Source organism: Heterocephalus glaber, unplaced genomic scaffold (assembly GCF_053883595.1).
Source record: "Heterocephalus glaber isolate CG9 unplaced genomic scaffold, H.glaber_assembly_v1.0 deba00001429, whole genome shotgun sequence".
NCBI classification, from domain to species: Eukaryota; Metazoa; Chordata; class Mammalia; order Rodentia; family Bathyergidae; genus Heterocephalus; species Heterocephalus glaber.
The window spans coordinates 27,134,939-27,161,827 of record NW_028258294.1 but is presented as its reverse complement, the minus strand read 5'-3'; the positions used below and the strand labels follow the sequence as shown (position 1 = coordinate 27,161,827).

The 26,889-nt window shown below is 42.1% G+C and overlaps 1 protein-coding gene across 1 annotated transcript; it reads left to right on the top strand.

Annotated features, from left to right (window-relative positions):
* The first annotated feature begins 465 nt into the window (after positions 1 to 465).
* Positions 466 to 25,530, top strand: Pou2af1 (POU class 2 homeobox associating factor 1). The gene is made up of 5 exons (XM_004856529.3): positions 466 to 679; positions 18,227 to 18,357; positions 18,860 to 18,902; positions 18,987 to 19,252; positions 21,899 to 25,530. The coding sequence occupies exons 1-5, from the start codon at positions 664 to 666 to the stop codon at positions 22,211 to 22,213; spliced, it is 771 nt and encodes a 256-aa protein (XP_004856586.1). The 5' UTR covers positions 466 to 663; the 3' UTR covers positions 22,214 to 25,530.
* The last annotated feature ends 1,359 nt before the right edge of the window (positions 25,531 to 26,889 follow it).

The window sequence follows — 26,889 nt, the reverse complement described above, 5'->3', positions numbered from 1 at the left end:
AGTGGAATAAACAGAAAAGCAATATTAAAAGAATGAGGAGGCTGTTTAGTGAGGCTTGAAAGGAGGACAGGTGTTTCCTCCCATGTTGAGAATCAGTGACCCCTGGGAATTGCATTTCCGTTGAACAGGCGCTCAAGGCGGGCTAAGTCCTGCCAGTGTCCTGCTGGTACAGAACCTGAATGAGCACCAGAGAAAACCTAGCATTTTCAAGAGGGTCTTTTGGGTTCCTCATTGTGAGAGGAGGGCCAAGACATAACATAATATAGTACTCACACTTGTTTCCACCCACAAACACCCTCGCCCTCACACACAGCACATCACTCTGTGTCTGCGTGCAAACGGCCATGGCCTTCTTGCTGTGCTGTGTGGTTGTCAGTCTCAGTTGGCTGGCTCTGTGTGTGAAGCACTCTGCAGCCAGTGGCACTCAGAGGATGCACACAGTGGGGTGACAGGCAGTGCTGCTGTAGAAAAAGTGCACCCGTGCCTGAGGTGGGAGGATGTGATGACGCACCTCTACGCAGTGAGAACTCAGGCCTTTAAAAAGCTGAGGAAACAGCCTTAGAGCAAGCAGTGGTTCCACTGGAGGAAAGCACACCCAGGTCTCATATTAAAGAAGCCAAACTGTCTGCTTCAAAGAGAAAAGGCAACATCCTGTCACAGGCCATGCTCTGGCAAAAACGTAAGTGCTTTGACTGTAACTGTCAGAGCTAAGTAAGCACAGACAGGGGCTGGGAGGTCACCGGGTGGCCTGGAACTGGCAATGAGGCCATAGGGCCTGGGCTCCAAGCCTGGGGAGTGGGGAGGAGTGAGGTGGGTGAGATATAGAGCCTGGTGGAGAAACCAACCTGTCAGAAATGATGCTGATTTTCCAGGCTGGAGAGAAATGAATTAATGTCCCAAGGAGAGACAGCTCATCATATCTCCACTTCTGTGCATGAATCACTGTGGTGAAGAAAGGGGAGTTTATGATTCATCAAATAAAAGCCAGATGTGATATGGGTTTGGGACTAGGAGGGGAAAGCAGAGCAGCTCTTTATTCAAGGAGTTTTGTTTTTATAGCTAACTACTCTTCAGCCTGTTGTTCAATTCCATAGGCCTGTTTCTAGTAGAGTTACTTTGCTTTCTGCTAAAGGTGATTTGTTTCTGTGAGTGTGTTGAGATGAGGTGGAACTGGGGTTTTATGAAGGCTGTTTTACCTGCTTCACTCTCTTTCCTGTGGTTCTTTTTCCCATTCTGTGGCAAGGCTGGTATGTTCCATGGCAAAGGGGCAATAGGTTTATCTTTGACCTTGATTTTTATCCCTGAAGTTGGATGGAACAACTGTGAACTTTATTTTCCATTATGCAGACTGAAAAGAAACTTGTGTTATTAATAATTGAAGTCATACAGAGATTATCTACAACATTCCTTGCATGAAGTAAATGAAGTCAACCCAACAGTCTCATGAGAGTTGAACTTTACTGGGACTCAGTTCTATACTTCCTCAAGCAACATGTATTACCAAAAAACTGCTCTACCTTCCTGTTAAAGGTGCTTAGTTCTTTAAAATGCCTTTTAATTAATGCAAGTATACTCTACCTCAAGCAAACATAAGAAAATCTAGATTTACAGAAAAATATGATAGGGAGTGTTTATTTCACAAGAAGCTATTCTACTGAATCTTTTAAAGTTTTGATAATATAAATTTATTAATTAAAATGTGACTTACAGTCACATTATCATTGTTTCCTTGTCTCTTGTGTAAATTTTCCGGAATTGAGCTTGTTATTGTATGATACAGAGGAGTGATTTCAAAATTTCTCAGATTGTGAAGTCCCATCATTAATATCAGTGAGATACATATTTTTAAATAAAAGAAATGTACTTTAATTTTGATTTGAGACTTTTGGACCCCTTCCAAGAAAATTAGGAATATTCTAGATTGGACTGTGTGCAACTACTACTACAAGAAGGATGATGAAAGACCCTATGCTTCTAGAAATAACAGCAGCCAACACCATTGGGAGTGCGACATGCATGAGGGCAGGTAGGCTTTTATGTCTTAAAGACATTTACGGGCTTCTAAGCATCCATGTAGCCTCTCACTTAGAGCTGAATCATTTGAATTTTGTGTGAGCCCCCCTTTTTCAGTTTGTATATTTTTCATATTTAAAATGGGAGTAAGAATACCTTTTCTGCAGAGCTATCCCTACCTTACTATGGTGACTATGATGCCACCAAAATGATGCTAACTGCTGTAGTTCTGCATCAGCATCTGAGATGCAGTTCACATCCTTGCATACCATATTTTTTCTTCTTGGTTATGCTACACTACATTTTTCCCCTCTAATGCTTCCTAAGAGATGAACAGTTTGTTTTTTAAAAAAAGAACTGCTGGAGAGCCCACTTCCTGCTCAAGCTGAGCCAAAACTACATCATAAGAGAGATCACATGTAAACTCATCAATGGGATAATTGGGGTGAATGTTTTTATATGTTTACGTGAACTCAAATAAAACTCTTTAATTGTCATAATGCACCTATTCTCTCACTCTGGACCCAATTGTGTGGTACTCACGGCATGTGGGTGACTAAACCCTGTGAGAAAATCAGTAAAAACAGGGTGGCATCATCAGCCCACATAGAATCACCCAGTGGAAGGGACGAGTTTGAAATCAGACACCAAGAGTGCTGAAAAAGCACTTTCTTTTTTCAGAAAACACCCTCAAGCCATGAGCTGAAATGACTGTACCCTGGGTTCTGGAAAGGGTTAAGAAAACATTTACTTTAAATTTTTGTCTCCTTCATACTGTGTCCCTTGTTTGTGGGCTAAATGTGCATGTGGGCTTTGGTTAAGATCAGAAATAGCTTGATAAAGCTCAGAACTGCTGGCACAGAGAAGTGGAAATCTTCAGGCCCTAACCATGAATTTGAGATTTGCTTGACTAACCAGTTGGATAAAGAAGTTGCTCTACCTGCAGGTTCTTTCCCTGGTTCTGCACTTGGTCCTTTCTGTCCTGTATAGATGAGAACTAACACCTGGCCCCAGCTACTTACTAGAACAATAGAAACAGCATGAGTATTGATGTGAGACAGGACTGAATTGTACAGTTAGCTCTGCAACTGAGTTAGGAGAATGTAGATAAAGTGATATCAAGTTCCCTGATTAGTAGTGACAGTGGTTAGTTACTGTCTTCTCTCCTGACAGCTCCCTTAAGTCCATCTTGAGCCATCAAGATTATGCCAAATTATGGGCCAGGGTTTTAGCTCAGTGGTTCCGCCATCTGCCTCACAAGATTATGCCAAATTCTTTCCTGTATATTTTCTCCACTTTGATTAGGATAGTTTAAAAACCCCAATCAAAATATTCTTGGGAGATAGGATCTAGCAAGATTTTCCAGTTGTCTAAAACAAGGGTCTGCAAATATGGCCTGTTTTTGTAAATAAAGTTTTATTGGAACACAGCCATGTCTGTTCATTTGCATATGTTATAAGGCTACCATATGCTAGTACAATGGCAGAGTTGAGTAGCTGTGACAGAGACTGTATGGTACATGACACACAAAGACTGAAATAATTATTATCTAGCTGGTTATAGAAAGAGTTTGACATCCTATGGCCTTAGGTGAACTGATTGGTGTATAGATATTTGTTTCTTTAGGGTGTTTAGGCCCCTGGGCTCCCACAGTGTTATCAGCAATGGAAGATAAGCTTGTAGTCAAGTTGTTAAATAATTTGATGTCCAAAATTGATTTGATTGAACCTCTTCCTGAAAAGTGATGGAACTATGTATAATACATTTGACACCACTTGTTAGAAAGGGAATGTATCAGACAGCTTCATTTTATTGCTGTTGTTTGTGTTAGGGAAAGATCTTTGTGATAAGGAGAAGCAGGCTTGACTGAGTTTCTTTGAATTGGCTGGTTATCTCATGTCCTATAGACTTGGCCTTGGCTTGTTTTCACTATTTATAATGCCCAAGGAGGCCCCTTAGGAGCAGGAAATAGTTACTTTCAAGTTATTATGGCATAGATATACTTTGCTTTCAGACAACTTGAATAGAGCAGATGTTTAGCAAACAAATAATTAAGAGTTTCAAACTTCTCATTAACAAAGAACTCTGCTTTTAGGATTTACTACAGGAGTCCACTAAATAGGCAAATTATTTTTAAGAGGAAAGGGAAAGAAAATGTGTAATGTACATATAATTTTTGGAAACTTAAAATTTCCTGCATAAATTCAGATATAGTTACAACAAAAAGTAATTTAAAATCTGTGGACAACCTCTAATATTTCTTAACCTTTGCCTATCTAATGAGTCTAGTAAACACGTTTACTTTTTAACAAGTATATTTGTTAATTCAGTGGTTCTTGCTGTTAAGGAGAATTAGAAGCCAGAGAAGAGACACAAATTCACAGGCACTTTCTGCAGGTGAAATAGGGGACACACACTCACCACGCAGGCAAATTTAACTGGAAAAATGCAGATGGTTTCATGATGGATATTTTACATCCTTCACCTTATTTTTACTAAAGGAAAATGCCAAATTTGTCCCCCTCTACATCCAAAATGTTACTAAGTCAGAAGTTTCTAGGGCCGGGCATTTAGCTTAGTGGTTCCACTGCCTGCCTCGCAAGCTCAAGGACCCAAGTTTGATCCCCAGTACCAAAAAAAAAAAGAAGTTTTCAAAGCTCTCCTCCAATTCACACCTGCAAACTTATTCTTTTGTGAGGAACAAAAAAGAATCAAGGTTGTCTGTATTTGTTCACTATATGCATGTTCATTTTATTCATTCAAGAAGTCCTTTAAATGTTTTCGTTTAACTTTCCCATTGAAGAATAAGTGTATCAGGTATTTTCCCCTCTGACTTCCTCCTAAAGTAGTTTATTTTCTGATTAAATAAAGATGTCCACTGATTTACCCTTCTAAGCCAAACAAATCAAAGTTGGCTGATTGACTTTGACCATCAGCGTAATTTCACCTTTATGAAATGCTTAGTAACACTCAAGTTGTCTCATTTTTGAAAAACAGTGGCTTGACAAGAGTGAGGCTATGTTGGATGGGTGCTTCTCTTAAATCTTCTTGTCCTGGCTGGGTGATAATATGTTCAAGAATTATTCTTCCAGGTAGGAGACAGGGATTCTATTTTAAAATTCACAGATAATCAAATATGGGGCCTTTGGCAAAACTTTGAGACTTACAGGAAATTGAAGATGTATTTTCTTGGCTAAGAACAAGGAGACTGAACTTGACTGAAGTTCTCTTCCAGCTCTAATTGTTGAGTTTTTTTTTTTAATATGGTCATTAAAAATGATATACATTTTAACCTAAGTGTTCTTAGTTTAATAAAAGAGTTTCTTGCATCTGATTAGAACAGTCCATTTCAACCTTGGCAACACACTGGAATGCTCTGGAGAGGTATAAGAACCACTGTTGCTGGGTCACAACCCAGAGCTTCTAGTTAATTGCTGTGGGGATTGGGAATTTTCAAATGCTTCCCTGAGTGATTCTAATGCACAATCAAGGTTAAGAACTGCTGACATGGAGGTTGAAATCAATGGCTTCTCTTCCACCTTTGGGCTTTACTATGAGTGGAACATGTTCAGTCCTTTTATTAGTGATAAATAGCAGCTGCATGGTACTGAGTACTTATTTAGTACCATGCAGCAAACCAAAGGTTCTGTTGAATCAGCTCAGATTTCAATTGGTTGCTAGCAGAGACCTGAAATAATAGAAATTTAAATAAGGCAGTAATGTATATTCTGTCATGTGAAAGTTCACAGTAAAATTCAGGATTGTTCAGGATTGTGTAGAGTCTACATTGTACCAGTAATCTTCCAGGAATTTTCTTCATAGTTGTCATTGTTAACTCTAGCTATCACTTCTGTTACTTTATCGTGTTTTCAAGCAAGAAAGATGAAAGGGAGAAGCAAAGAAAATTATGCCTCTTCTCTCCAACACACAACTTCTGGCATCTAATGGCTGCTCCCATCTACATGGGAGACCAACGTAATTGTTGGCTGGGAACATTGCCACTTTCCACAATATAGGGGTTGTTAGGCAGGAGAAGGCAGATGTTGGGTGTGACAACCACCAGTCTTTGCCGTGCTTTGTATGCAATATTTCATTTAATCCTCATAAAAAGTCAACAGCATAGGTTCACTTCTAAGCTCTTTTTCATACATGAGGAAACTGAAGCTTAAAGATTATGTTAGTAACTCACCCACATGGTGGAATTCATTTGACCCAGACCTCAGATATTGACTTGCTAAGTTGTCCTGTTTTCCTGCTGCAGAGCCTGACTGTCACAGGTTTTAGTAGGTACTCTTGGTAAAAGCCTAGGATTTTTTATGTTAGGTAATGACCAGTGGCAAAATGAAGCACTCTGGCCCATAGAGGGCTGTTCAGACCTTAAAATTCACTTGGATGAGTTTAGCTTATGTTTCATTGATTAAAATAAGATATTTGCTTGCTGATTTGCTTGCTGATACCTCCGCTGGGCCCTTTGCAAACATCTTGGCCAAAAGAAGGCTCAAAGAGGGACCTAGAGTTTGCCCCAAATGATCTAGCTCATCTGTTTTCTGGGAAGCACTAATGGAAGGTGCTGTGTAGCAGTTTGTGCTGGAATTGAGGCTTCTGCCTCCTTAGCACTTCCTTCAGCACTTTTGAGACATGGGAAGAGGTAACTCTTCTCATCTCTTTGCGTGTGTGTATGTTTGTGTTTGTATGTACACATGCAGAACAAGATTTAGAGACTAGGGTTTTATTTTGAGTCAGGGACATCTCTGTTCTTTGCTTTTAGCAGTTTAGAAGTTATCCTTCTTTGGCACAGAGATCTGAATTTGAGTCCTAGATTTGTCCCTTGCTGACTGTGTGATGCTGGCAAGGCCTTTTGTTTCTTTCTGTTGCAGTCTCCTTATGCTTTCACCAAGGGTATACTTCTTCCTTCATAGGTTGTGGTAGGTGTTTACTACTGTGAGTGGCATTAAGTAAATACCCAGTAGATAGTAGTTACCATTATTGCCTTCCCATTGTCTCTCACTCTACCTCTGAGGACAAAGGTTATGCAGGCTAATTATAGATTACAATCTGTAAGGCTTCTGAGTTTGCATTTCTTGTGAAATGGTAAGGCACAAATTCTTAATCTTGTAATTGACAATGGGATTGTGAGCAGGGTAATGCTGATGGGTAAGCCCACCATTCTTTGACCACCTTGGCTGTGATTTCCCTGAAACCCTTGTAAGGTAGGATGCAGCAAGGGTTGTATTGACTGGAAAATTTGTATTTGTTTTTTAAATTCACAGGTTTGGTGTGTGTTTATAAACTAGTTATGAGGAGAATGACTCTTGAAATATGCATTAATAGCACTAATGATACCGAAAACCGAAACAACAATGTGCTGCCTCCTTTTCTTAGTAATGGTTTCAATAGTAGCACTTTCTGGGAAGAGCTGGTAGCCAAAGAATTATAAATGAGACTCATTCTCAGACCAGGTGTTGGGACCAAAAAAACTTTGACCACCTTTAATAAAAACTGAATAACTTTTAATCCACTAGAAAGAGACATCAATTTAACTGGCAGAGAGGAAACGAATAAAGATTGTGAAAGTCTTCTAAGACTGAGAAATGTTGAGGAGATGGGAAAAAAAAGGGAAGAAGAAGAAAGGCAAAAAGAGTTGAAAATAGAAGCAAATCTTAATGTTGGATGAAAGTCACATCAACAGAAAAGGGTATAGAAGAAAATCAATCATCTACTCATCATCCCTTGAATGCCTGTAGCTATATGTATCCACCTAGGAGAATTATTTCTAGCTAGAGAAATCAACCAATGAAATTAATTATCTTAGACAGAATGGAGAGAAAGATGGATTCAGGGAAGATGTCATGGAACATAGGGCATTTAATATAGGTCCTGAAGAATGGATGGCAATCAGGTGTGCTGGTTAGGTATTGGGCACACAGATTCATCTTAGCATTGGGAAGAAAATCCTAGGATATCTAGGCTCATATATACAAATTTTTTCATAATCCTTTTTATTCAAACCAAATATACTGCAGAACCTCAATACAAAAATAAAAAAATGGAGCAGTTTTAGGAGGATATACAGAACTCAGGTTGCTGAGTAACTTTTCCTGCCTCCTTCCCTTTGTTGCTTCCTACAGGAACCATAACTACATCTAGTGTTCTTCAGACAATAGTTTCCCATCTTGACCTGATCAGCCTTTTTTTCATCAAGATCTCTGATAGCTGGTCACAGATCCTTGGTTTACAGAATGAGTTGCTGTGAAGCATGTTGTATTGGTCTTCCTGAAGTTTTGAAACCATGAAGGTCATGTTTTCAATCTCTGTGAATAAGGAGAGGGCAAATTCCTCACAAATTGATTTCATGCCATCTTTCAAACTTGATATTCTTCTTCTCAACTCTTCTTCTCCAGTGTCCTTTATAAGGGAATTTCCCTACATGAGGAGGGTCATTGGTTAGTAAATCTGAGAATTACCCTAAAAAGCTCATCTTGACTGGCAGTTATGCACTCATCACGGGTTCATGTTCAGGATTACTTTCACTCATGTAGACTATGGCCCAGGCCACCATGATTCTTGGAACTTGGGCATTTGGATTTGACCTCAAATGTGCAATTTCTGCTGGGTCTGAAGAGTCCTGCAAGGGAGTCATTCTTACTGGGGGGGGAGGAGGGGGTTCTCAGGAAAAGTTTATTTCTTTCATAAGATTCTCTTTGGTTTTAAAAATCCAAAATTAGATATTGCTTAAATCAAAGAACAAACAACCATATTTCCAGCTGCCTCCTCCAGCTGCCTAACCACAGATTTTTCCTGTTGTAGATCAGATTGGTAATTCTAGATTAAGGCCTTTACAGTGTTTAACCCTGCAGAGGCTGCAGGTCAGGTGTTAACTCTTAACAGTATATAGGAAGTTTGTTAGTAGCTCTCAGATCAGCTGTGATCTCCAAAATATTAATAAGAAAAGATGTCTCCATCTCCTCTGCTCCATCCTTCCCTGTGGTGCTGCCTTGTTATAGAATTTAGGCACCTGGGGTGGGCAGGCTTTCTTGTTCACTGCTTGACATGGGACTGTTGGTCTTGTGCTCTCAAGTCAGGCCCTTTCTCTCCACATTTGATGCCTGCTGCTCCCAATACCACTGAGGTAATGCCCAATATCAGCCAGAATCTACCTAGCTCTAGTGACAGAGTGTCAAGTCTGTGTCTAGTGACATAGTGACAAAACTCCCATCTCTGAGCACTATATTTAAGTGCTCTATGCCAAGCCTTGTACATGGTCATCTATCCAGGTGTGATATGTGCTTTAGGTTTCCAGCTTGTTTGAAGGAATATCTACAATGGAACCTCAGCCGTGGCCTTTTTAGATATTCTCCTTATGGGGGTCACACCTGAGGCCAGGACAAGGTCGTGCTATCTTACTTGTCTATCACCTAATTGCTGCTATTCAAAAATATCCTAGGTGTTTATTCTTGGAGGAATGCTTTTGAAAATTTCAAACTGGCCACAAGCCTACTCGTCTGGTGGTTTCTGAAGAAGGAGGTCTGTTCAGCTCTTAGTATTTTTACAAAAAGCCAATGCCAAGGTTTGGGTATCTCCTATTTAGGATTTCTGTCTACAAGTGGGGTCTTCGACTAGTACCTTTGTAGCGTCATTGGCCTACTTGTCTCCTAGGTCAGATTGTCCTTGGGGACATTGGGTTCATTTACTGAACGACACTTCCAGGAGCATGACAGGTTGAGACAGGCCTTGCAGGTAGCAGAAGGCCCTAGGTATGGTGACGACAGACATTCACTAACAGGGTGTAGCAAAATGGGAGTTATTTAGAGTCACTGCACTAAGGATAACTGTCAAGAGATGGGTCATGGATTATTGGCTGAGATTAATAGATAAATAGCTATTTATTGAGCACCTATTATTCAGGTGTTTAATGTTTAACTGTGTCAATCTCATAAATCCTAATAACCCTTTGAGGTGGATATTATTATTCTCATTTTACAGGTGGAGAAACTGAGGCATATATATATGTTAAGTGGTTCGCTAAGGGTCACACAGGTGATAATGCAATAGGATTTCAAAATTAGGTCTGTGTGGGTCCCAAACTATACCACACTGCTGTTCAATGCAAGGATTTTGGGTCCTGCTTCCCCTTCCAGTAGAAATAGATCCCTTAGAAGGAGGTAGGTTATGATTTCATCAAAGGTAGCTCTACTCTGGCTCAAGAAGAGCCAGTGCTGTGGCTCACTGAAAATTTAAATCCCTGGCAGTTACACTTGAGGCACAGTAGAAAAACCTCTGTAGGCAGGTGATTTCCATCTTAGAATCTGAGTTTCCTGGACTGCTCTTCTGGTGGGCTAATCAGACAGGGTAAGACTAGCTTGTGAAACATCCTGAGGATTCATCCAGGGCCTGCCACTTTCAATGTTTTGGATAAGGCTTGTTCCTGGTGTGGCTTGAGCCTCTGACCCCAGTCTCTCTGCATTGGAGAGAGAACAGTCATACCTCTTTTCCCTATTCTTTTATACAGACCCTATATGACAGGGACCCTCAGCTTGTTGCTCATTCAAGTCTTAACGAATCAGGTGGAGGCGGAAACCAGCCCTCAAAGCCCAAACTACTTCAATTCTGAAGCAGACAGACCTCTGTCACAGATTATAATTCTAGATTTGCTTATGTGATTACTTGATTTAAGTCTGTATATCCCACAAGAGCAAACTGTAAGCTCCCTTAGGGCAGGGGCCTGGTCTGCTCTGCTCAGCAAGTACTTGGTCAGTGAGTGCTCTGCCAGAGGTCCCTTGGTCTTGACCCCTACCTTGTGACATGGTATATCTGAGATGGGAACCCTTTCTGCTCCAGTGACCCTAGTTTCTGTAAAAGGCAAGCAGATGCAGCTGGTTTCTCAGGTGGACTTATTTGCTGTCATTTCAGTCAAAAAATACCAAAAATAAATCCTTGCGGGGAATTGTTTGAGTCTCTCACTTCTCATCACTCCTCATGTGAGCAGACTGCTGGCAAGTTTCTTGTGGACTGCTTTTCCTCTCTCAGCTGGGAAATAAACATTTCTTGGGGAATTGGAAAGCAAGGGAGACAGGGTCAGAGTGATCCAAGCTCAGACTCCAACTGCAGGACTCAGTGTTAGGACTGACCCATGGGCCATTTGATGACTGACCTCCAGTGTCACCCAGAAAAATAAATGGGACTTGCTCAGTCAGGAAGAAGGGATAAATGGACTATGCTTAAAAGGAGAGGTCTTGGGTTTGGCTAATGACACTGTTACTGATAAGTCTAGTCCTTGGACAGGTCACTGAGCATCTCTGAGCATCACTTTCCTTATCAGTAACAGAAGGGAGGGAGAGCAGAATACCTCCCCTATTTAAGAAGGTGTGGTGGGGCTTCACATGAAATCATTTGTGTCAAAGGCTTGGTGAGTCACAGAACATCATGCAAATGTGAGAGTGGTTATTTTGGAGTTCCTGGGAGTTAAGACTGACCAAGAAACACATGGACCTTTGTCATACATTCATTCAACATACCTAGGTCTACATAAAGAAGAGGTGGATTCAACAACCTTCTTCCTGCTTGTTCTGCATGAGGTTTGGAGGCAGAGTGGGACAGGCAGTGTTCAAGGTGTGGCGAGTGCCTCTGGAAAGGATTCCCGAGTAGTGGTGAGGAAAGAGTCAGAGCACCACTGCCACACAGAAGGATCTTTCACTTGAGGCCCTGCCTGAGCTCATGGGCAGGGTATCCAGAATGTTTGGAACATTCCAGGCAATCCCAAAGTATTGCAGTAGGAATAGGTCCGACAGGAACTTGGTGGGTCAGGGTGGGCTGTGGGTCCTTGGCCTCTCTACTTTTACCTCATAAACTTGAGAAAAATCCCTGGGGGATCACCCTAGGTGTCAATTCTCTGCTGGCTACTGCTTCTTTTAAACAGTGATCACTCAGCACCTAGACCTGTTTGGTTGGGGCTCTGTAGTTCTAAGGCTGGAAAACCTTTGAAACTACCCCATTGTACTAGGGAAACTTCCTGGCTCCTCTTTGTGAGGAAGTCCTTACAAGGTCCTCTCTAGGTCTTTCTTATCTTCCCAGGTCTGGGGAACTTTTAAGTGACTGTGGCCTCCTTTAGCTTCTCGAAGTGGCCCTAACTGTGGTTGGTGAATGAACCCTGCGAGCCTCGTGGGAAGCAGTGTGTCTCTTAGATTGGGAGGCTGGAGAGGAGAAAGATCACTGACTCTCCCCTTCTCTGATTAGACCAGTTTTGACATCTCCTGATAGAGAAAACCCAGTCTACTGATCACAACATTGCTATTTAGTCCTTGGCTGCCCCAGCAGCCTGACAAGCAACATCAAATCCTAATTTGGTCCAGTTTCTATTTTTTATTATATCTTCTGACAACTTCTTCAAAGCCATGACCCTCCCCCATCTGCCCTGCCCCCACTATCCATCTTTTTCTTCTTTGCCTTGAGTGTTATCTGGATTGCTGGAATATGTGAGCAGTTTACATTTCCTGACTATGAGGTCCCCTCAGTTCAAACGTTAGCGAATGGAAAGCTCATATTTACATGTATATGGGATCTCTTTGTTGGCTTACATTAAAAAGAAAAGAAAGAAACTACAATCTAGTGTAAATTGGGTGGGAAAGCCTTTCTGTAGCTTGTCAAGTCCTACTTTTGGCCAAAGCCCAAGCTCTTTCTTCCTGTTTGGAGAAAAATCAGCGATTGTCCATAAATGGAAAGAACAAATTTGAAAAACTTTGACTCAGACATTTACCCTAAGAAAAGCACCTGCATTAGTGTTTCAGTTAAGCAGTGAATAATCCTTTAGGTTACCTGAACTAATGTTTCCCAGAAGACCTCAGCTATCTTAGGCCACAAACACAAACAATGTTCTTCTCTTTGAAGTGAAAAGTGTCAGCTACTTTTTAGACTTTATTTTCAGTTAGAAACTGGGGCAAGTTTGTTGGCCCTAGGCTTGAATTCCTATTGTTCAATTATTTGTTTTTGGTTTTGCTACAAGTAAAGAGAAAATTATTTGTGTTTTTCCTTAATGAATCTTTTTTTCTTTTTAATAACACTGAAGATCAGCAGCAAAAGATAATCTTTATAGTGGTTACCTGGATAATCAATGGAGTATCATAACTGATAGTCTGGCCTATGACTTTCTAGGCTGGGAAGTTTTTATCTTTCTTTCCTTTTTTCTTTTCTTTTTCTTCTTTTTTTTTTGTACTGGGGATTGAACTCAGGACCTTGTACTTGTGAGGCTGATGTGGTGCCACTGAACTAAATCCCTGGCCCTGGGAAGTTTTCATCTTTCAACTTGGCCTTGTATGGTTGCAGCCTTGAGGTTCAGGCAAGTGTGAATGGAGAGAGTTCCCAGTGGGCAAGACTGTCAAAATGGGTGGGAAGTGTTCCTGTTCTCTGGTTCTCAGATGGTGGAAATACTTGCTTATCCTGGATCCCACGTAGCCCTTAGTGAAGCTCTCTTAACTATTGTTGAACCTGCTGCCTGGCTGGGTGGTTCTTGGGAAATAACAAGAGAGTAAAGGATGAAGTGTCTTCTCTTAAGAGTGCTTTGGAGGCTTAAGAGTTCATTTGCTGCCAAAAGGCAGGAAATGAATGCCTGCCTGACATGGGTTCTCTAAAATTGCCCAGGAAGGGACCAATGCCTGGTAACCTGTCTCTTTAGCTTCGGAGTAGCTTCTGCACTGTGGCTTGAATGTGGTTTGCATTCAATGTGGGGGTCATTAAATAAACAAGTACCTATAATTTTGCATATTTCCTCAGTGATATTTTATTATACCTTTATCAAGGAACTAGAGCATCATGCTTATTTAAATCAGTGGAATCATATTTTCCCTTAGCTTGGTGTACAGTGGGCACAAATGCCAACATGTAGCCAGGGTGCTCTGTGAGTGACCTGTTTGCTTGAATTTGTTATGCTGCACACTCTCCAGTGGCACAGCAGCTGCAGGACTCTTATTTTTGTGATGTGGAGCAGGTCTGGCTGTGTAACAGGAGGAACTGAAATATTCCCTGCTGATTTTTTATGTCTTCAGATTTTTTATTGTTCATTTTGGAAAATGGAAGCCCTCACTGGGAACAAATTTGTGGGTTTTGCTGTAAATGAGCCCCTGACCCCAACCTCACTGGTGAATGACTTCTAGTAATATGGAAAGGCAATATAACAAATTTTTCAGCCCCCCAAAAGGAAATACCCAATGACAGCCAAGAGGTTCATGTTTAGGTGGGCAGATTTTTCTCAGTGATGAACAGTTGGATGCCTGTTAGAGACCCCAGAATAAATCAGACTTTAAGAGCGTGCTACCTGGAGCTGCAATTCCATCAGGAGGTGATTAAAATCTCTGGTTAACTCTACTTTGGGAAATTGGCCTTTTATCTTCTCTGCTGGTGTATTATTATTTCAATCACCTCTTATTTTCTTTGGATACTCTTTTTATTATTTTTAAAAATTAATATTTAAAAATAATTTATTTTAAATATTCCAGTTCAGTTGTCTTAAAGTTAGCTTGATTCAGAGGCCCAGCAGCCCCAAGGTAAGACAATCATGATTTCAGGCAAACTCCTTTTCCTCTTCCAATTTTGTGTTTGTGGGCTCAGTTCTCATGCTACTGGCAGTTAGGAGCACAGTGTTTACAGCAGAATTAGAGATGTTGATTGTTGCTCCTTATAGATTGGTGTGAAAGGCACAGACCACAAGTTTTCAACTTGTATTTTGCAAATACACTTGGCTGTTGGGATCCCTTGGGAATTGTCGCGAGGTTTTGGATTCTGATACCTCACAGGCACTTTGCAGAGATGCTATTAGAAGCCACCACATGCTTATCTAATCAGGTGGAATCAATTACAGGATTCTTTGGCACATGAGTGAACAGCTAGGGCACCTGGGAAGCTATGGAAGCTTTGAAGCTGCCATAGGAAGAGGTGGGTACCTAGAAATTGCTCTGCATATGCTCTGTTGTGCCAGGCCACATCTGTTAACACTGTGGGTTCCAAGGAAGTCCAGACATTAGTGGGCGAGGCCATCTGCTCACAGCAACTCCCAGAGCCCTCTTTGTTCATTGATTTTAAAACAACAGGAGGCAGGAAGCCCTTACTTGACAAGATCCTGAAAGCGTCCAGCTCGTTCCTTCCCAGTCAAGAGCGTGGTGTGTTGCCTTCCTGGGAGGGAGTGTGATCAGGAGGCCTCTGGGCCCTTCCCCAGAAGTTTACATGCAAATTAGAGGGAGATGGGTGAGCTATGTACCTGTCTTTGATCTGGGCTGAGACCTGTGCTTATGGGATTGGGCTTTTCTTATTTCCAAGATGAATTGGGATAGGGTAAACACAGTGGTTGGACCTCCAAATAACTCCATGCCCCAAATTTCTCCTAAGTACATGGGATCTCAAGCTGCACTTGTGGCTAAGAAATAGCAGGAAACCTACTTGAATATATTGCATGATATGGCTGTGAATAAACCTGATGTGACCATGGGTGACCTTGAGCAGAATGTGGGAGGAGCAGGTAGCTCTGCTCTTTGCCATGTGAGGCCACACCTGGAGTCTGTGGGTAGCACTGGCACAAGCAGACAGGGTTGTGGAAAGTGGAACTTGTAGAGGAGGGATGTACCCAGAAGGCAGGCTGAGGTTTAAAAAGTTATTGAGAAATGGCTGACAGAATGAGAAGTTCATTTAGGCAAGAGATATTGCTATCCCTACTAATAACATTAGCTCCCATGCATTAAAGGGCCCCTGTGCCAAGCTCTAGTCTAAGCACTTTACATGTAATTACCTACCACATACATACCATTTTGATTGTTTTATAGACAAGAAAGCTATAAATGGATGAATTGCAATATAAATGGAATATACCACAAGGAAATGTGGTACTTGTTACCATAAGGCAGGTTCAGTAGGAGGAAGAACTTTTTGATACTATAGTTTCCCAAAGAAGGTAGATGTGGGTAGAGGGAAGGGAAGAAAAATAACATGTGTTGAGCATCTACCATATGCTGGACCTGACCTTGGGAGCTCCTCAATTACTCAGTTACTCCTTACCACAAGTGTGGGAGAGAGGAGTTATTATTTCTGTTTTATAGATGAGGAAATTGAGGCCCAGAGTCATTAAAAGAATCTGAGAATTTCCTAGCAATAAGTGATAACCCAGATTTGAATACAGGTGTTTCAAGCTTTGAAGGTGGTCCATGGGCACAGATATTAGTGTGGCTCCTGCTGCTATGCAGTCTTTAACCAGCCTGAATTTCACAAGTTGGGACATCTATTCTACTGGTAACTTTTATTGCTTATCTTCCTCACTAGACTACAAGGTCCACACAGGAAAGGATCACATACATCTCCAGTAATAATTGAAAAAATGATTAAATACCAGTATTCATATTTGTTATGAGAGGAAAGTTCAAGAAAGAACGATTAATCTCCTATTGGGAGATTCTTCTGTTAAATCAGGGATGAATTAATAGTGGTTCTAATCTCAGCACATCTTCAGGATTACCAGAGGGATTTACCAGAGGGATATAGACCTCTTAGGCCTAATCAGATCCCTGGAAGCAGACTCTCTAGGAGCAGAGACATGGGTATCTGAATTTTGCATTGCTCTCTGGTGGATTGTGCTTCATGGCCAGGTTAGGGATCTCAGCAGATTGGTTTGAAGCCTAGTCTGAAATGTTGCAGTCCTGATTCACATCATCTGTCCCTGGGGCTCAACTTCCCTCCTGTGCCTACATTTCTCTGCTTACTGGGCTTTGGAGCCCAGGTCATGCTGTTGCCTAGAACTTGGAGGGAGGTCTGGTGCCCAGTCAGGCATGGGACCTTATCAGCTGGCTGTTTACTGAGCAAAGTTCAGCCAAAGCAGCATTGTGGATCCGGGTTTAACAGATAGATACTCAGGCTTCCGGGCCTTTGATTTATAGCCTGGGCCCCTGGAACCCTTATCATGCAATGATAATGGGCTCCCATGTGAGTTCTGAGGGCTAATGCTTCCCTCCAGTCTTGTCTGACCTAGGTCTGGGCCTGCTCTCTAAGGACCCAGACCATCTGATTGGGCAGGTTGTCATGCAGAGCCATGGCTGCATGACCCAAAATGGCTGTTTTGGGCTTGCTCTCCTAGGCCAGGAAAGACCCTATCCTCTGGCCTATTCTTGGATTGGTGCTTTGGCTTCTTGTCTTTGATGACAAAAAGAAAGGAAAGATCTCAGTAGCAAAGTGAATATTCTCTAGCCCCAGGGAAAACAGATCACCATTGGGTGTTTTTCCCAGGTCCTGTAAGTCTAGAAGAACCTGGGGACCACTTGCTCCAGGCCCTTCATTCTAAAGGTTCAGGAGAGATAAAGGGAAGATAAATGGCTGGCGGCACATGAATAATTAACACATAACCACAGAGTTTACTATGGACACATCATTTGGGAAGATACAGAGAAATAAGGTGCATTATTTTACCTTGATAAGTTTATAATCTGATTGGGAGCATGAGAAATGTATACCAGACTAATATACAGCAGGATAAAAATTTATTGAGTGCTTACTCTGTATATGATTTTATATAAAACATGTAGCTTATTTTTAATTTACTATTATCAAGTGACTCCTCAAAACATTCCTTTGATAAGAAATTGCAAATTAAGAGGCTCAGAGAGGCTTAGTAACTTGCCCAGAATCACATAGCTAGATTGTGGCAGGAGCAGGATTTAAGGTTTGTCCCACCTGACTCAGAGTCCCTACTTTTACTGCTGTCCTCTACTGCCACCTGTGATGAATGCTAATCAGATCTGGAAGTATTTGAGAATTGAAAATACAGAAATTCCATGGACAGCAGAGGTCAAAAGAAGTGGGGGAAGATTTTGGCCATGGAAAACCTAAAGAAGAAGATGGGAAGGTGACCCATGTGGAGAAGTATGGCCAGATCTTCCGGTAGGAGCTAGTTTAAGTAGTGGTTAGTGTGCAAAGTAGTTAGAAAAATGGGTTCAGATCCCATTGTGAAAGCCTTTCAATTTTAGACCAAGGGGCTGGGCCCTAATTGTGGTGTAGAGGAGTCACGGAAAGTTTGGGGATAGGAAGAGTTTGGGTTTTGTTATGCAGAGAAATACTCTGGCAAGTCTCCTGTAGTTTTTGGTGATCAAGCACAACCTGGAAGCAGGAGATGCTCAAGGAAATGGGCACTTGGGGTTGGGGTTTGTCTGAAAAGAGCTATGGGCTCCAGTGACATTGCTTTTCACAGCCACCACTCCAGATCAAGCCCCGGCACCAGCTCGACCATATCAGGGTGTCCGAGTGAAGGAGCCAGTGAAGGAACTGCTGAGGAGGAAGCGTGGCCATGCCAGCAGCGGGGCAGCTGTTGCACCAACTGCGGTGAGAGGACAGTTGTGGCCAGTGCGTGTTGTGTGTGGGTGTGCGTATGTGTGTATGTGTTGGGGCAAAGAGGTCAGGCAGAAATGCACTTCCTTGTCCATGGGGGTATGAAGACAGCAAATTACCTGGTGATGGACCTAGGGCACAGTTGGTGGTTCCTTGAAGTGGGATGAGGGATGGGGGACTTATTTGCTTCGCCCATTGAGAAAAGTTATTGATAAGGCCCAAGTAAGTGAAAAACACATACCCTAAAGTGAGTTGGGGTTTTCCTCAAGGAAGAGTAAGATGACAGTTCCTTAAGTACACAGACTTCTTGGAAAATGGAAACACAAGTCCCTCACAAATGTAGGAGGTGGTAACTGGTATATAAAGTGGGCGTTTTGTTTTAACAAGGGAGTTTCTTCTCTATGCTCTGCTACCCTGGGGCCCCCGAGTGAGTTCCTGCATAGGACTAGATGGAGATGGCTAAATACTGGTCCTTGTCTTTTCTTCTCTCCTCTAGGTGGTGCTGCCCCATCAGCCCCTGGCAACCTACACCACAGTGGGTAAGATCTCCCCACAGCCCTGGGCTCCTCCAGGTCCCTCTTCTGGTTGGCACCTGCAGTTCTGCAATTTTCTTTCCCTCACAGGTCCTTCCTGCCTTGACATGGAGGTCTCTGCTTCCACAGTGACAGAGGAGGGGGCCCTGTGTGCCAGCTGGCTCTCCCAACCTGCCCCAGCCACCCTCCAGCCCCTGACCCCATGGACACCCTACACCGAATATGTGTCCCATGAAGCTGTCAGCTGCCCCTACTCAGCCGACATGTATGTGCAGCCTGTATGCCCCAGCTACACAGTTGTGGGGCCCTCATCAGTGCTGACCTACGCCTCCCCACCACTCATCACTAATGTCACGGTATGTCATGCAAAAGCAGAGGGCACCCTTTTAGAAACAGAGCTAACTTTATGACCCCTGACCTTCCTTGTTATAGGTCATCTAAGTCCAGTGTCATCTAGGAAATCTGCTGCTATTCCCATAGGCCCCACATACTTTCCAGACATCTCATGCCTGTCTTGTCATGACTCTGCTCCTTAGGGTTGCAAAGGTCCCCTGCTTCTCTCTCCTGAATCTCCTCAGCTGCCTCAGAAGAAGTGAGTCTTGATTGTGGGGCAAAGTTTTTAGTAAATGATATCTCCATGGCGTCTTCTGCCAGGGCCAGCCTTTTTTTTTTTTTTTTTTCAATTTGAATAACTTAGAGAGTGAATTAATTGTTCACTTGACAAAGGAATTTGCCACATGATTTCTAGGCTGAGCAAAATGTGAAGCAACTTTCCAGAAAATTGTATTTTTGATTCAGACCCATCTGAAGGGTAATTTTTGGTTTCAATCTGTAGTGTCAGATTGGCTGTATTCAAATCCTCACCCCTTTACTTACTAGTTATGTGACCTTGAGCTTAGTAATTTGGACTCTCTTAGCTTCAGTGTCCTCATTTGTAAAATGAAAATATTAACAAGAGGGTTGTTGTCAGGATCAAATGAGCTAATGCATAGCTTAGCACATTTCCTGACACTCAGAAAGCCCTCAGTAAATGTTAGTTATCATCACATCCAAATCTGCTCATGACATTAACCAAGGACCATCTTCAAATGTCAGATAGGAAAGGAAGGGTCTGCTCCTCTGGGAATGGAGGAAGAAAGAGACGTAGTTTTATGTGAATGGTGCCTATCTGACCAAAAGCATGGAGATCCTTCAGGTGTTCAAAGGAATAACGGCTGTGGTTTCAGTGGCATTGGCTCCACTGCAGGGCACCTGTGGGAAGTACAGCTGGGGCCTCAGGGGTAGTTACAGATGCGCCCTTGCTGGTGGAACTTGCGTTGGTTCCCCATGTCCCCTCTATTTCACTCTAGGGTCCAGTGTCATCCCAATGCACCTCCTCCCTGCCTCCTAGCACTTTCCAGGCAACCCCCTATGGGAGGCTAACACTCATGCCCACCTGGCTATTTAGAAAATCAGTTGTGGGGCCTTAATGAAAGTAGGTAGAAGGAGTTGATGCAGTAGTTCCCCAGGTGACTCATTTCCATATCACTGAGCATGGGGTGGAGGTCAGAGGGTAGAGGATGTAGTAGTTTCCCAGCCATTTCATTGCTGAGAATTGTTTTCATTATTTATCTTCTTTTATCATCTCCACCTTTTGCTTTGAAAGGTTCTGTATACCAAACAAACTGTATTTATTAAGAATAAATTATTTACTTTGACAATTTGTAAATTAACTCATCAAAGGTGGCTTGAGCTACCAGTCAGCTCTCATGATCAGCAGAGTGCTAGGTTGGTGTAATTTTATCCCTGAGGAAAGAAGCCTGCAATGGCCTAGGAGCACCACTTGGATTTTTGAAATACAGAAATAATAAGGCTTTCCTAGATTCTGTCTTGTTTCAGGAGGCTAGGCTTAGGACCATATGTCAAAGAACAAGTGATTATGCAGAATCTCAGGCCCCATCCCAGGCCCTGCCTCCTGGACCAGAGTCTGTGTTATAACAAGACTGCCAGCAAAATAAAAAACAAGCTCTTCCCTAAGTGTCTGACTCTAGCAATTTACTTTCAAGGCACAGTGGCAACAAAAGAATGACAGGGAGGTAGAGGTGGGAAGGGGAGAGTTTGATCTCACCTCAGTCTATGAAGAGAACTTCTTCTTCTACTTGTTTTCCTCAAATGTGAAAGGACAGAAAGAATCAGGGCCCTGCCTCTCTAGCAGGCTGGATCTGAGGTTCATAAGGTAGTCTCTGTGCAGGTGGGATGTATAGTTTCTAGAGCATGTGGGATAATGGCTCTGAGCTTTGGAGAGTCAGGGGGGCCCCTGGTGAGATTGCCATGGGGGACAGCTCAGAATCAGAGGAGTAAAGGACAAGGAAGATACCAGGCAGCACCAGGAAGAAAGGCCAAGTTTGCTGGCAGAACAATGCTTCCCAGGACATAAGGATGCCTGGCCCTCTCTGTGTTGGTGACTAGCAGAAGGGGAGGAGATGATGGAACTACATTGGCCCACTGGGGACCTCAGGATACCAGAGATGCCATGTGGAGCCAGAACTGCTTTTCTGTCTGGTCAGGACAGCAGTCACCTTCCAGATACAGCTAAATAGGCTATGTGACAGGCTCATTGTTTAACATGTATTTTCATATATTTTAAGTAAGACTCATGTATTTTTCACATTTTAAGATCTCTAAAATCAGGATGCATTTTAAAATCAATGCAACTTGGAAAATCCTAATATACTCAGTCCTATGATTTCATTACTATTTTTATCCCAGTGTGTAGAGGAGAGAGATGAGGCTTCTGAATTAGAAAGTAGCATGTGCATAGATACAGGCAAATGAAGGATACATCTGAGGTTTGTTTGGCTCTCCCTCAAGAGGGAGACCTTGAGCAGGAGGAGGTAGAGGCTCTTGAAGTGAGAAACTAGGTAAGGGCAGAATTGAAGGAGAAATTGGAGATTCCTTTGAGGCAGGGATAGCTGGATGGACATACTGGTTGCTAACCCTTAGTCCTGTGTTTCCCATCACAGACAAGAAGCGCTGCCACGCCCACCATGGGGCCCCCGCTGGAGGGTCCCGAGCACCAGGCACCCCTCACTTATTTCCCGTGGCCTCAGCCCCTTTCCACGCTGCCTACCTCTACACTGCAGTACCAGCCTCCAGCCCCAGCCCTGCCTGGACCCCAGTTTGTCCAGCTCCCCATCTCTATCCCTGAGCCAGTCCTTCAGGACATGGACGACCCCAGGAGGGCCATCAGTTCCCTGACCATCGACAAGCTGCTTTTGGAGGAAGAGGATAGCAACACCTATGAGCTTAACCATACCCTCTCTGTGGAAGGCTTCTAGGGTTTGCTTCCCACTGAGAATCCTATTCCCTGCAACTGGGATTTAAAAACGAGCCTGGAATTTTAGCCCAGATTCATATCTGTTTGGAATAGCCATTTCTTTTTACTCAAAATTAGAATTGTAGACTTCCCTGTGTTTTCCCCTCCTTTTCTTTCTCTTTCCCCTCCCTCTCTGCCTTCCTTCCCTTTTCTCCCCACCCCATAGGGATATTGGAATAATATTTTATGCCACATGTCACCTGATGTGTGGCCCAGACAGTCCCATTTCTGTTCAGTGTTATTCCTTAGAGAAGACCCCCTCTATCCCGTGCCCACTGCTTTGAGGTAGCAGCAGCATGGTGTATCTGTCCTAGGGCCAGTAATGCCTTCTAACATTTTAAGATGCTTGCAGGGAGCCCATCCCTGCCAGCATCTCCCAGGTGAGGCAGCCAAGGAAAGACCTGATGCCAGAATCCTCGAGTTGTCAGTTCCCACAGTTGCTTTTTTGTTTGCTGTTCTCAGCCTTGGCCGGATTTAGGGTCGATCTAGGCAGCAAAGGCTCAAGCCTGGGGCTCAGTGTACTGACAGGGAGGGGTGGGAAGGAAACACCCAGAACATAAGGATGCCTGGCCCTCTCTGTGCTGGTGACTAGCAGAAGGGGAGGAGATGATGGAGCTGCATTGGCCCACTGGGGACCTCAGGATACCAGAGCTGCTGTGTGGAGCCAGAACTGCTTTTGTGAGGAGGGTGGATAGGGGTGAGTGAGAGACAGAAAGGGACAGAGTAGGGATGGGAGCACATGTGTGTGTGTCTGTGGCTGGGGAGGGGTGAATAGAGAGGGGAGTTTGGGTTTTATGGAAAGAAAAAGGCAGAGGAATGATTTACCTCTAGCTTAGTTGGTGACTAAGAAGGACAATAAACTTAGGAGAAATATTGATTTAAAAGGTGGGTTTGAAGCTGTTGAGGATACAGGGAAAGCTGAGTTGTAGTAAACAGGATGAATGATGTGCTTGGTTGTTTCTGCCCCTCTTGAGATCCTCTGCCATGACCCCCTGAGGTCTAGTGGTGAGGAGATCTTTGCTTAGTGCTGTTATATGGCTTTATTTTTTATTTTTTAAAATCTTAAATCATCCAAAGCCACAATTACATGGAGCCAAGGCTTCTTCCATCCAAGCACCATCCTTCCTGGGGATTTATAGAGCCTCAGCCAGAAGTACCATTAGGTTTCATTTGAAATTTTATTTTATCTTTTTTTTTCCTGGAGAAGCATCAGATTTGTAGGTGATCAAGCACGGTTGTCGCTTAGCTCCTGAAAGTGGCTATGTGCCTTGGGAACTGGTGCATTGTCTGCTAATGACACCACTATTACTGTTAGGCAGACATTTTAGCCAGTGGAATCTATGGAGAAGTAATGACTTTTCTGGGAAATGATAATTTGAATTATTTTCTTTACCATTTCAGATTAAAAACTCTGGAGAAAGTTGTCACTTTTGGACTCTTTTTCCTGTTTTGGGTTTATTTTGGCCCTGATTTCTCAGTATCTTCCTAAAATCCTAGGACACATATCTTGAATTATTTTTATTCAGATGTAATGTTTAGATTTAAAAGCTTAAGACATTTTAGATGATAAATATACATCTTGGTAGTGATGGTAAGCAAGCAAAAAAGAGAGGAGATCTGTCTGATGAGCCTTAGTTTCCATAAAAACACTATGCAAGATTTTCCACCTACTTGATGATGTGGGAAGATGCAGAAGTAACCTCCACAATGGGTTAAGCTTGGTAAAAACTAGCAAGGAATTAAAGTACTTTATGTGTTTGCTAGGATTGAAATAGTATCTTTTCCCTTTCTTAAAACTCACTGTCTTGATAGTAGTAATCAATTAAGGTTTCTTCCTGGGTTATTGTGTAAAGATGGAAACATTTTTCAATAAAGATTTGTACAGACTTTCCTGTGCCAAAGTGTTTTATTTCTTATTAAATTAATCTCCCTTAGCTTTCATTCCCCTGTCAGTGTCATTAGAGGAAGGACCTTACACTGTCTTGATTTTGCAAATTGATCTGTTGCAGGAGGAGATAAAATCTGGTACAATGTGCCTGGCATCTGGTCCTCTTCTCCCAAGGAGAATATGTGTATCGCCAATATTCTTGGTCTCCAGGAGAATGTGGGTCTGAGAATTGGAAGAAAAATCTTTTAACTCCATTGTTCTTCCTGTTATTCATGTGACACAAGTAACTATCTGTTCATGATGCTGGGTGTCCAGGACTAAGAAGTCCAGGACTTCTACCATTGGCATTTATATAGCAGGGTCTGGAAAGCCATCAGTCAGCACTCAGGAGCATGTGACATCATGCCCCAAGGAAGGCATCTCTTAGGGCCAAACATCATAATGAAACAAATCTAAGAAGCCAGTCCCCTGAAACCCAGTCTTTGGAGTAGGTAACAATTTTGGAGGAGTCTCCTTTTCCTGGTGATTTTCTGAGTTGCTAAATGGCCTCTGAACTCATTGCCTTCATTATTAATCTTTGTTGGGGCAATGATTTTTAAAATTACCCACATTATTCTGTTGGATGCTTTATTTCCATATTTAGGGGGTCATGAGCACATCTGTTATTTAGTTCACTTGAGATGGTCATCACCATTATTCTTTTTTCATTTTCATGTAGATCAGAATCTAGAAATAAGACATGGAAGGAAATAATTTGGATTTTTCCCTCTAGTTTTAGTGAGGCTCAATGGTAAAGAAAGATCCATTAAAAAGGCACAACATAGTCTGCTATGGGTGTAGGTTGGCGTTTTATAAGATTCCTATCCACAAATTGTATATTTCCGGCACTGAACTTGGGGAGCCAGGAGCAGATGAATGTGTGGTAAGATGAAGAAAGTAGACATGTAAAAAGTAGCAAAATCACATAAGCAGATGGTTCAAGTTCCCTGAATATCAGGCTATACCCACCTCTAATTGAAGTTTGAAGACATAGTATAAAGCTATACGTGAGTTTCATGAAATCAGAAACCATAACATATTTTGTATTAATTTACTTCACTTATGAGTCAGATGTGAGACATTAAACGATTCCTTGTTGAATTAGTGTGGGAGATTGACTGCTGGCTACTCTTAAATATTAATAAGTTGATTATAGTGGAGTCTCCTTTATTGTACTTATAAATACAGAACAGCTATGTAGAAACATTCATAAGCTGGTGTTCTTTAAATATTTTTCAGTTTATAACTATGGCTACTGTGGAAGGAGTTTAATTTGTTCATGGAAACCAGTACATTTAAAATTTTTTCATATATGTATGATACAAAGTGATGTTATGATTTATGAGTACAATGTGGAATAATTAAATCAAGTTAATTAACATTATATGACCTCAAATACTTAATTTTTGTGGTGAGAACATTTGAAATTTATTCTTAGCAATTTTGAAATAGATAATACATTATTAATAATATTCACCATACCATGAAATCTTTAAAAACTCTCATTACGCCTGTCTGAGACTTTATTGTACTTCCATCCTCCATCCTCTGTAACTGTTTCTATCTTCTGCCTCAATGAGTCTGACTGTTTTAGATTCCATATATAAGTGAGACCACATAGTAGTTGTCCCTGTGTCTGGCTTATCTCACTTAGCATAGTATTCTCCTATTCTATCCATGTTGTTGAAAATGATAGAATTTCTTTCTCTTTAAAGGCTGAATAGTATTCCATTGTGCATATATACCACAGTTTCTTTATCTGTTCATCTGTTGTAGATCCTGAGGTTGATTCCATAACTTGGCCCCTAGTGCTGCAATGAGCATAGGAGTGGAGACATCTCTTCAGCATATTGATTTCAAATCTTTTGGATAAACATCCAGAAGTGGAATTGCTGGATCATATGGTAATTCTAGTTTTAGTAGGAACCTCCAAATAATTTTCCATAATCCTTTCCCATCAATATTATACAAGGATTCCCTTTTCTCCACATTCTTGCCAGCACTTGTTAACTTTTGACTTTTTGATAGTAGCTCTTCTGAGAATTGTGAGATAACATCTCATTGTGGCTTTAATTTGCATTTTACTAGTAATTAATGATGTTGAGCATTTTTTTCATCTATCTATCATCAACACATATTTACTTAGTGAGTGTCAACTCTTGGGCAGGCCAGCATCATAAGTAATACTACTGTCTGCTCTTATGGCTTGTATCTAGGTATCTCCCTAAAGCCTCATACACTCATAGGTGGGGCTTTGGGAGATGGCTGGATTATGGCTGTGTGATACTAGATTAAAGGGGTGTGATACCAGAATAGTTCACTGGTTGGTTTGGCATAGTTTTGGCTTAATGGATTTATTGAAGACAGAAGCCCCACACTGGGTGTGGATGGCACAACTAATAGGTTTGTAACCTGGATGAAATAAAAAGGGAAAGAGAGGCTTGTTGATGCTGCCTCCTGTCTGGGCTACCATGGGCTGTTTCTCCTCTGCCATTCCCCTCTGCCATGGAATCCTGTGTGGGAGCAAGATGACAATGGACTGAAACCTCTACAAACTGTGTGCTAAAATAAAACGTTTCTCCTTTAACTTGTGGGTGTCAGGTATTTTGTCCCAGTAATGAGAAAGTGTCTAAGATATCTGCCTTGAAGCAGTTTTCTAGCTCAGAGATCTCTTTTCAGTATGAATATCTACATATTCTTATATAATACAT

Excerpts from the sequence above, each read along its gene's own strand:
- Pou2af1 (XM_004856529.3), top strand. Across the intron at positions 18,903-18,986 it reads GGCAACCTACACCACAGTGG|GTCCTTCCTGCCTTGACATG; the intron begins GTAAGATCTCCC and ends TTTCCCTCACAG. Across the intron at positions 19,253-21,898 it reads CACTCATCACTAATGTCACG|ACAAGAAGCGCTGCCACGCC; the intron begins GTATGTCATGCA and ends TTCCCATCACAG.